At 46.0% G+C, this 10237-nt stretch overlaps 1 protein-coding gene across 2 annotated transcripts in view; it reads left to right on the top strand.

Moving 5' to 3' along the window:
* Positions 1-2092: 2092 nt before the first annotated feature.
* Positions 2093-10237, top strand: part of LMO7 (LIM domain 7) — a 199415-nt gene continuing 191270 nt past the window's right edge. For both annotated transcript variants that reach the window (XM_089899436.1, XM_089899432.1), the window contains exon 1: positions 2093-2163. In XM_089899436.1, the coding sequence (XP_089755562.1) occupies positions 2104-2163 (60 nt within the window). In that variant the 5' untranslated portion in view covers positions 2093-2103. The remainder of the gene's footprint in view (positions 2164-10237) is intronic.

The following is a 10237-nucleotide window of genomic DNA, read 5'->3' as shown; positions in this document are numbered from 1 at the left end:
GTAGAGTGGGAGAGAAGGAGGAGGCTATTCTAGGCTAAAAAAAAAAAGAGGTAACTGAACGCAATGTGTGGTTATTGTTTGAATTCTGGTCTAAGTCAGCTGTAAAAGACATTTTGGAATCCATTGTAGGAATTTGAATCTGGACTGGGCATATGTTAATACTAAGTAATTAAGGTTAGCTTTAGTTAGGTGTGAAAATGGTAATATAGTTATGTAGAAAAGCGTTCTTTAAAGAACACGATGTATATTATAATACTTAGAGAGGAAATATCTTTTTTTAAAAAAAATATTTTATTTATTTATTTTTGTCTGCGTTGGGTCTTCTTTGCCGCGCGCGGGCTTTCTCTAGTTGTGGCGAGCGGGGGCTACTCTTGGTTACGGTGCACAGGCTTCTCATTGCGGTGGCTTCTCTTGTTGCGGAGCACGGGCTCTAGGCGCGCGGGCTTCAGTAGTTGTGGCATGTGGGCTCAGTTGCTCCACGGCATGGGGTATCTTCCTGGACCAGGGCTCGAACCCGTGTCCCCTGCATTGGCAGGCGGACTCCCAACGACTGCGCCACCAGGGAAGCCCTGAAATATCTATTTTTAAGTAGGAAATATGTGTATTTTCAGCAGAAAATGTGATGAGGTAAATAAGGCAAAACTAGGTTTTAGCTATCCATTATACTAGTCTCTCTGCTCTTTGACGTCGTTTTGCATCATAAAGAGGATCAACCGGGGGAAAAAAAAAAAAAAAAGGGATGGCTTCCTTTACCGGAGTAAGAATCGATCTTTATCTTCTTCTAACAGTGACAACATCAACGTGTGGGCCCGGATAGGGCTTCAGGAGCATGAAGCGAAATTCCAGGGAGCCTAGACAGACGAGCAGGTTCCTTTCCGGAGATCTGATTTCTGTGGGAAAAGAACCCGCGTAAGGCAACCCTTGAGCCTCCGACCCTCCAGTCCTGCGCACCTACCCAGTCCTCCTGCGGATGGTGAATAACCCGTCAGCTTACTGCTCCCTAAGTGTTCCCAGACCACGCAGGGTGGCGGGTGTGACGCTCAGGGTGAGGGCGGGAGAATGCTGGGTTCCCCTCCTCTCCGACCCTTCGCGGAGGGATGGGGCTTGAGTGGCAGGTATCTTCCACCTCACCCACCTGGAAGCGAAGCGGAGAGGGTCTGGCCCAGGCTGGGGGAAATGGGCCGCACATGCCAAGGCCACTACCCTCACCTGCCGCCAGGAGAGCTCTGGCCGCGGCAGGGGGCGGAGACCCGGGAGTGCGGACGTCCTCACCTGGCGGCGGGGCGGGCGCGCAGCGGACTCCGCCGGAGACGGAGCGGCGCGCTGCGAAGTCGGGCCGCAGGTGAGGGCGGCGGGCTGGGCCGCGCTCCACCGCGGGGGACGTTTCTTGGCTGGGAAAGGTGCAGTTGTGAGCAGCTATTCCTGGTATGTCAGGCGGGCCGGGCGGCCGCGAGCCCTGGGGGCGCCTCTTCCTGGGGCCCCGGCAGAGGGAAGGCGGCCAGGCGGCCGGAGGCGGGAAGGATGCGGACAGGATGCGGGCGCGGGGGCGCATCTCCTCCGGGCGGGGCCGCGGTCCGGCGGGTGGCGCGGGAGCGGGTGCGTGGCCCGGGCCACGGCCTCCTGGCGGACGGTGGCATCCCCTGGGCCAGACTGTCCTACCACAAAGGCCGCTGCGGCCGGGAGCCCCCGGGCGCGGCCGGGGGTAGGGTGGGGAGGACGGAAGCGGCGGCTGGGCGGCCGGGGGTGGGCGGCGGGGGTGTGCGGGGGCGGGGCATTCCGGGAGGGCGGCGGCCGCGCAGCCACTTTTGAAGTCCAAACAGTCCTCTGGGCTGGTGCTGCGCGCCGCCTCTGGTCGCCCTCTCCGCCTCCCGCGCTGTGCCTGGGTCTCCGCGGCGTTTTCAGGAGTTTAGAGAAAGCCCCGGCTTCAAGTTCTCTTGGGTTCGAAACTTTACCGAACTGCAGGGCGCAACAAAGGGTCAGAGAGTCCGGGCGTCTTGCAGCCGGAGAGAGGCCGGAGCAGCGGGCCGGACGCGCGCGGCACTCCCGCCTTTCCGCGCACCCACTATGTCTCTCTCTCCCCCTCTCCCCCTAGTTCTGGAAGTGATGGAGGAGGCGGAGGCCGACTGCGCCCTAGCGTTCGCCGAGGCCCAGAGATGGGTGGAGGTGAGTGCCTTTACTCCTCTTCTTTCCACAAGAGTTGGCGGCCTTGTGGCCGCTCCCGCCACTCTGCTTTTCAGCCGCCTCCCGGACCTTAGCTTGCGCAGCGCCTCAGGCTGGTTCGCTCAGCAGTTTGGGGGACTTTGCAAGTTCTGCGCCTCCTATGATTTAACGTCTAGTGAAGCTTTGCGCTGCCCTCCCCCCCGACGGTCTCGCTGTCTTCCCCGGAGCTTCTCTGCCAGGACAGAGTCGAGAGCTTGGCCCCGCGGGTTTGGGGACCGCGCATCTCTGTGGAGCAGCCCACGTCCGCGCCAGGACGCCTGGGATGTACCTGCTGGGCAGAGACGGCCCAGGCTCCTCGGGAGCGTTTATTTGGGGTGGCTAGAAGTGTAAATGCCTGAAACATACCTGCTTGGGCAGCGTATTGTGTGTTGTGTGGGAGGGCGGATGGAGGAGGTTAGACACCTGTGGCGCACCTGGAGAGATGCTTTCTCCGAGGCAGCTTCTGGAGCCCAGAGTGTGTGAGTCAAGGCGCGTACGTTTTCCAAAGTCGGCATTGATAAGACTAAGATATCCTGAAATCACTTACTCAAGGGTTGTTAGTTTCCCAGCTGTGCCTCAGGGAGGAGATCTTCCATTCCCCTCTTTGGCGTTAAAAAGGAGATGGTCTCTTGGAAGTTCCTTGATCAACGCATTAGGGTTACGTTTGTCTGTAGAAAGTTAACACCAGGACTTCTAGCCGTTTTATTATTGGATGAAAAAGATGACTTTTATAATGATGCTAAAGAAGTCTTCGGAGCAAATGTGAATCAGGAACCGAAAGTATTGCGTTTACCAGCCTTGCAGTCATTTAAGGGTTATTGATGCCACGTGCTGGTCTACTCAGTATTTAAAAATTCAAATTAGGATTAAAGGTTATTCCATGGAAAAACAAAATATTCAAGAATCCCAAAGCAAACAGTACTTTAAAACAATTCATTTCTCCTTAAAGAAGTAAATTATGTATGTGGGGAAAAAAAAGATAAACTTTAAATGTTATGTTTTTCACGCTAAAGGAAAGTGAATGTATCATTACCCACTAGACAGTGGCGGGAGATGGAGATGGGGGGCGTCTAAGAAATTAGCTTTGCCGTCTTTTTGTACTGAAACTTGAGCTGGTTTGAAGGTGACTTAGAACGGGGTGAGGGGAGCGCGTGGGGAGGTTGGGAGAAGAATAAACACTGTATTCTGAATTGAAACGAGAGTGGAAAAATTCCAGCAATGTAGTTAAGGGAAATAACTTCCCCCATTCATAAACCTTGAGAAGTCAAGGCTTCCAAAGGTAATTTTCCATTAGCAGTATGTATACTGCATAATTTTAGAAATCAAACTTGCCCTTCTGTGTTTGAATGGTGAGATGGAGAGAGGGAGAAGGGAAGAAATATGGGGATACTTTTTTGGCCATACAGGGTTCCTGTGTGGAGTTTGTATCTGCAAGTTCTGTATTTGCTTCAGGGAATCTGTGAATATGGATGATTTCACATCCTTTCCTTTTTCAGTATACAGATTTTTGAAATCTAAACTTTTTTTGTGTGTGATAGCTTGCTTATAATTGGAGACTTCTGTGAGAAATTTGTATCTAATAAACTCTGGGGAGGTGTGTTGTGATAAAAGATACCCCGTGTGCACGGTAAATGTGCTCATCTTCCCACCACCATCCCACTCCACCTAAAAGTGTTTGTCAGCAATGATTTGGCAACTCTGTAGAGTGCTTTGTTCATCATTAGCAGAAAGCCAAATCTTTCTAAAGGCTTTGCCATATAATTTTAATATGGTTAACTCTTATGAAATTAAAATCAAGTGGCTTTTTTCCCCTAGTGCCACAGGGAGCAAGGCAGTACGTTCATTGAAGATATGTGAATACATATTCACATATACTTTTGGTATACTTGGGACATTGAAGTGACAGCATTGTGTTCACTGTTAGGTTTATGTTATTTCTCCAGTTAGTGTCCAAATTTATCTGCCTCCTTAGCTTTGCCTTTATAACCAGAGCACGTATTTTAAAATATCACTCTTGCCAAAAGAAGCAGAGTGAATGAGTGTCTCATTCCGCAACCACTTAACCCTGAGAACCGCTAATTTGAGGATAAAATATTGATTCCAAAGTGTATTTATAAACTACTTTGGAAAGCAAGGAAGATTATAGTGTAAATCTTTCTCCTGATTACTAATAGTTTTGCTCCATTTTTCCACTTCTATCATACTTTCTTCTACATACATTGAAGCATGAGTGGTTCATTCATATATATATATATTTTTATATATACACAGTACACGTATATAAACATATATGTATTATACTATGTGAATTATATCATTCATATATATGTATTTATATATACATATAACACAAATAAATACATTAATGTATTACATACTATAATCTATTATATGTATTGTATGTAATATGCATATAATATCATCTGCTACCTTTATTCTCAGCTGCAGCTTTGACCAATCCAAGGTCAGAAAACTCCGATAACCTTGTATATCTTTGAAAGATGACCAGAGTCCATGGGCGTATGTCTTTGCCATTTCCATTCTCCATCAGCGATTTTAAATAACTAATGTATTATTCCCACAACCAAAGTTAAAGTCTTAAATTTGTTTTGTTTTGGGAGGAGGGGAAAGGGTAAAGGTGAGGGCTAGTGCTTGTTATTCTGCCAATTATTGTCATTTCATGACTCTTTTTGTTTATTTCAAAGTGTTTCTTCGATATTTAAAAGTGTCCATATACTTCTGATTAGTTTCATATTTGAAATCAAAACAAATGTAGGAACATAACCTTTTAAGGTAATTCAACATCATGATATTGGATTATTATCTGGTTGGAAATGTGGTTTGGAATATTAATAATGTATTCAGCTAGTTTATGATTAAACACGGGTTGAAAGCCAAATAATGTAATGGTTTGAAGGCAGAGGCAGAGGGGAAGCTTGATTCTAGCAAGGTCATGGAGTGGGAGAGGAACTGGTAGAAAATGCAGCCTGGACCCTCTAATTTTAGTCCTTTTCTTCAGCACCTTTTAATTTTCTGTACCTAATAGTTGCCTCTGTCCCTCTGTTTATGGAGCATTTAAAAACCTGTGATAAACAGAGAAGATACCAATGAAATTGAAAACTGAGTATATTGCTCATTGCATTGGTTGGTCACCCATTCCAGTCTGTGACTTAATGTTCCTATCTAGGTTGAGGTTTAAACACAGTAGTAATTTTTATGACTGGAGCAGATCAGGCTAACATAATTCAACACCTTCCTGCTCACCTGCCCGTCCTGTTATCTCTGTGTTCGAAGTTTTCAGTATCACTGTCACCCTGTAGAAGGACCAAAGGGATGCCAACTTGAGCTCATTGCCATGCCTGGCACCAGAATATGAATCCTTCCCCAGTTACTTCCAACTGGTCTGTTTCTCCACCTGCCCCATTTTTGTCCTTTGGGAGTTGTGTGCTGGTCATCACTTTTGTTTGCGTTTAGTGCTAAGTTTTTAAAGAATCGCACTCTGTGGGTCCCCCATTGATATTTACAAAATTCCCCTAAGTGGTTTCCCTCTTTCTCTGTAAACTGCATCCCTTCTACTGGTGGTTTCCAACCTGTGGTCTGGCGTGAAAAGGTTTGCTGGGTGCACTTGAATCCTCAGTGCATACCAGTGTTGTCAGTAGACTAAATGAGGGTCTTATGATTTGTACTGTTGCTTTTCAAATGGATGTAGAGCGACGTAAACAGACAAGATACCAATGCATTTGAAAATGTTACTGAATTCATAGAAGCATTTCTGGTAATTATATATAATTTCAATTAACGGATATTAAGCTTGAAAAGACTCTGATGGTAAAACTTCGTTTAAAATTTTAAATGTTAGAAAGCAATTCTTACACTAGCTGTTGCAATTAAAATTAGTTTTTCAGAATATAAACCTGATTTTGTTTTTTGTTTTCTGAGGAGCCATGAAAAGATTTTAAAAGTCCGCATTTACATTAAGCTGTGAAGTGTAGCATTCACAACCCTTTACAATCTGGTCTCCGTCTGTATATCTATCTTTATTTTTTGCTCATTTTCTCCATTACTATTTGCATAGTTGCCAGATAGCATAGACATTAAAAGCACAGATTTGTACAGATATCCCCAGAACTTATTTATCTTATAACTAGAAGTTTGTACCTTTTGACCACCTTCATCCAATTCATGATGACTGCAGTTAACACTGCTGTACAGTATATTTGAAAGTTACTAAGAGAGTAAATCTTAAAAGTTCTCATTACAAGGAAAAAAGTTTTTTGTAACTATATGAGGAGACGGATGTTGACTGAGCTTACTGTGGTAAACATCTCACAATATATGTCAAATTGTTAGGTGGTACACCTTTAACTCATACCAAGCTGTGTGCCAATTAAATCTCAATAAAGCTGAAAAAAACCCCAAAGCACCGTTTTGGAATCAAATCATTGTTCAAGTCCTGGCTCAGCTTCTTAAATGCTGTAGGCCTCAGTCAGTGTTCTTCCTTGAGCCTCCCGTGGTGCTTTCGCCAGTTGAATGAGATGCTGACTGTAAAGGAATTAGTGCTCCCTAATCCTTGCTTGTGTTTCCCCGCCCCACACAGGGTGCTGTTTTCTCACCTCCAGGCTGTTGTGTGTGGAATGCCTGCTATTCCTTGTTTACCTAATATGTGTTGCTCCTCTGCATTCTTCATGCTTGGGCTCTACAGTCAAGCTTTATGGGAAGCCTTTTCTCGGCCACCAAGCCTCCACCCCACCCATTCCTTCCTTATCACTATTGGTTGTATGGATTTTTCTTTTTTGCTCTCTGTGGTATAATTACAAACATTCTTCTGTATTAGACTAAGCGCTAACTGAGGGCAGGAACAATAGCTAGTCTTTTGCTTGAGGATTTGGCACAGTTCCAGGTAAACACTTGTTGAGTGAATGTACAATCCTAAGGCTGGGGCTTTAATGAAACCTAAGGACCAGGACTCTTTCCTTCTCTCAGTGGAAATGTGCATCAGTGTGCAAAGCTGAGCTTGTTGCTTTGGCATTTGGTTGGGACCAGCTACAAGATACGCGTTCATCTGGGTGCCAGTGTGTACTTACCTATTTATGCAGTATTTCCTCTTCTGCCCCAACCCTGTTCCTGAGTGATGTCACTCTACTCCTGCCTTTTAGTTACTGGTTTCCCTCATGGGGACTTACATTCAGTCATTCTGTTATCCAGAAAATGCCTGTGAAGTGCCTACTCTGTACCAGGCACTTGCTGGGCTTACTGATTCAACTGCCAATTCTTTAGTATCTTTCTAGGACCTCCAGACAGAGTGCGCCCCATGAGGAGCAGACATGCAAACAGACCCTGCAGTGCCATCAGATAATTGCTCTGATGGAATTTTGCCCCGTGTATAGTGATGGCATCTGGGAGGCAGCCTGAGCTCACAGAGGAGGCAGCACTTGAGTCGAGGCTGGAGTGGGGCTAACACCTTTGCCCCCTGAGCCAGAGCATTGTGACTTTGTAATTTGTTGACAGATCTTGAGGTTGCATACAGCACAACTTTCAGGAGTTGCTTGGAGTAGTTTATTTATTTATTTATTTATTTATATTATTTTTTACATTTAAAAAAATTTATTTATTTCTGGCTGCTTTGGGTCATTGTTGCTGCGTGTGGGCTTTCTCTAGTTGTGGCGAGCAGGGGCTACTCTTTGTTGTGGTGCGCAGGCTTCTCATTGCGGTGGCTTCTCTTGTTGCGGAGCACGGGCTCTAGGCACGCGGGCTTCAGTAGTTGTGGCACATGGGCTCAGTAGTTGTGGCTCGTGGGCTCTGGAGTGCAGGCTCAGTAGTTGTGGTGCTTGGGCTTCGTTGCTCTGCGGCATGTGGGATCTTCCCAGAACAGGGCTCGCACTCGTGTCCCCTGCACTGGCAGGCAGATTCTTAACCACTGCGCCACCAGGGAAGCCCCAGAGTAGTTTATTTTTGTTCAGGTAACCTTTGCATGCAGTGAAATGCATAGGTTTTAAGTGTAGAGTTGCAGCATATACCTTTTTGTCAAATGTATAGGCCCATGTACCCAGCACCCCAATCAACTTATTGAATATTTTTACCACTCAAGAACGTTTCCTTCCAGAAGGGCACATCAGTCTTTACCTCTCCACTCTTCAGATTTCTAGCATCATAGATTTCTCAGGGCAGTTGTGAGCAGCCAAGGAGTGTCTTGATGTCAGTTTGTTTCTTTTTTCTTTATGCAGCATCTTCCTATTTCTTAAACACATCCTCTTTATTTAGCAAATAAGAAAGGATCCTAGGACAGGAGGGGTGGCGAGAGATAAGGGCGTTCACAGAATTCTCTTGGGAAGGAACTGATTCACACAAGGAGGAACCAGGGCAGAGATGCTGTTAGAATAGCTTGATTCCAGGAAGGGTAAACAGATATGACAAGGTATTTCCTGAGGAAGTGGGAGGATTCTAGCAGTGTCAGTCATTCTGGATCCTTCCAGTGTACTGGTACACTGAAAGCTAGAAGTGGACCTCTTCTTAAAGTGGGGGAAAATACTAGGAACTGGTACCTTTAATAAAACAGAGTGTTCTTGAACCGGCTAGAGAGATATGAACTCCCTGGGCAAAGGAAATGAATGATTTTTTGGTTCTTTTTTTTTTTTTGCTTCTCACTGCTGTGGCCTCTCCCGTTGCGGAGCACAGGCTCCGGATGCGCAGGCTCAGTGGCCATGGCTCACGGGCGCAGCCGCTCCACGGCATGTGGGATCTTCCCGGACCGGGGCACGAACCCGTGTCCCCTGCATCGTCAGGCAGACTCTCAACCACTGCGCCACCAGGGAAGCCCGATTTTTTGGTTCTTGATGCACATCATCAAGTCACTCTGTGAAAGCTTTGTGCTAATTTGCAGCCATGAGCAGAGGCTGGGGGCCCCAGCCTCTCATTATTCTGGCCAGAATTAGAAATTGTCATTTGTATTTTCCCTCTAAATAAATAGATGAAAGATGTACATTCTACTTTTTCTTAGGTCACTAATGAAGTTAAACATTTATCTAACCGATGACTCATTGGGTTTTTTCCAGTGAGGAAGGGTGAAGCTGAAACAGGGAGGGTTCTACCTCCTCTAAATGAGGTCGCAAAAGGCTCAGAGGGCCCCTGGCCTGGTGACGTAAGTCTCTAAGTTCGTAGGCCAGGGTAGGGCCATTGAGGAAGCGTCCCCTGAGTTGTCTCACTTTGCTTTTGGGTTGTTTGGAGATAGGCAGGCCCGTTGAGTTCTGAACACAATTATGAGGTAAAGAATGGAACAGCTGGCTGTTTTGAGGAATTCTTAAAGCTTCTCCGAGGCTGAGAGAGGAATAATTTCCCCGGTGTGTGGAAGGAAGTGTGCGATTCGTTCAACCCGTTGGGCTCTTGGCCTTCTGTGCGGTGCTCCAGGGGGCTCTGTCTCTGGACGCCCAGAGGGCTTTGGGTGGTCAGGGATTTCTGCTGAGGCTAACTGGCTCCTTTTATCTCCTCCTTCCTTTCAAAATCACTTCTCGACATAACAGCATTTGAGTTTTAGAAAAGCACTAGTTTTGACAACGTTAGTTAAGAAAAACCAAGCAACAGCACATTTACCTGATTCTTTTAGTTCGGAGAAATCGATTGTAGGTGAACTCTTTCATCTGTTACATCTATTATCTGCAGATTGAATTGTCCATATTGTTCCTGTGCTCTACAGTCCCTGACAGACAGTTCTCAGGTTCTTGTTGAACAAATGAAAGTTTTGTGTCCAGTCAAAAGGTTGGCTGATTTAATTGATGTCTGTAGATCTCCTTAAATCTCTTAACTGTCAAAAATGTATCTGAGCCCGAGGAAATGATAAACTATGTGTTGTACCCGTGTTTACTCTTTCCAAAGGTAATTGTCGGGTATGTTTCTTTAAAAACACTTTTGATGTACTCAAAGCTCTTAACAAGGATGATACCTGTCATATATGCACAGCTTTGAAAACAGGTTTAGCACACTCACTCTGCCACTTACAGATGAATCGCCACACGGCCCCATAGACAGCCTTTTCAAAGACTGT

Source organism: Delphinapterus leucas, chromosome 18 (genome assembly GCF_059928025.1).
Source record: "Delphinapterus leucas isolate spDelLeu-1000000601 "Yukka" chromosome 18, BTC_Dleu_Yukka2, whole genome shotgun sequence".
Classification (NCBI taxonomy): domain Eukaryota; kingdom Metazoa; phylum Chordata; class Mammalia; order Artiodactyla; family Monodontidae; genus Delphinapterus; species Delphinapterus leucas.
Note: the sequence above shows the minus strand (reverse complement) of the source record. Positions and strands in the feature narration are given on the sequence as shown.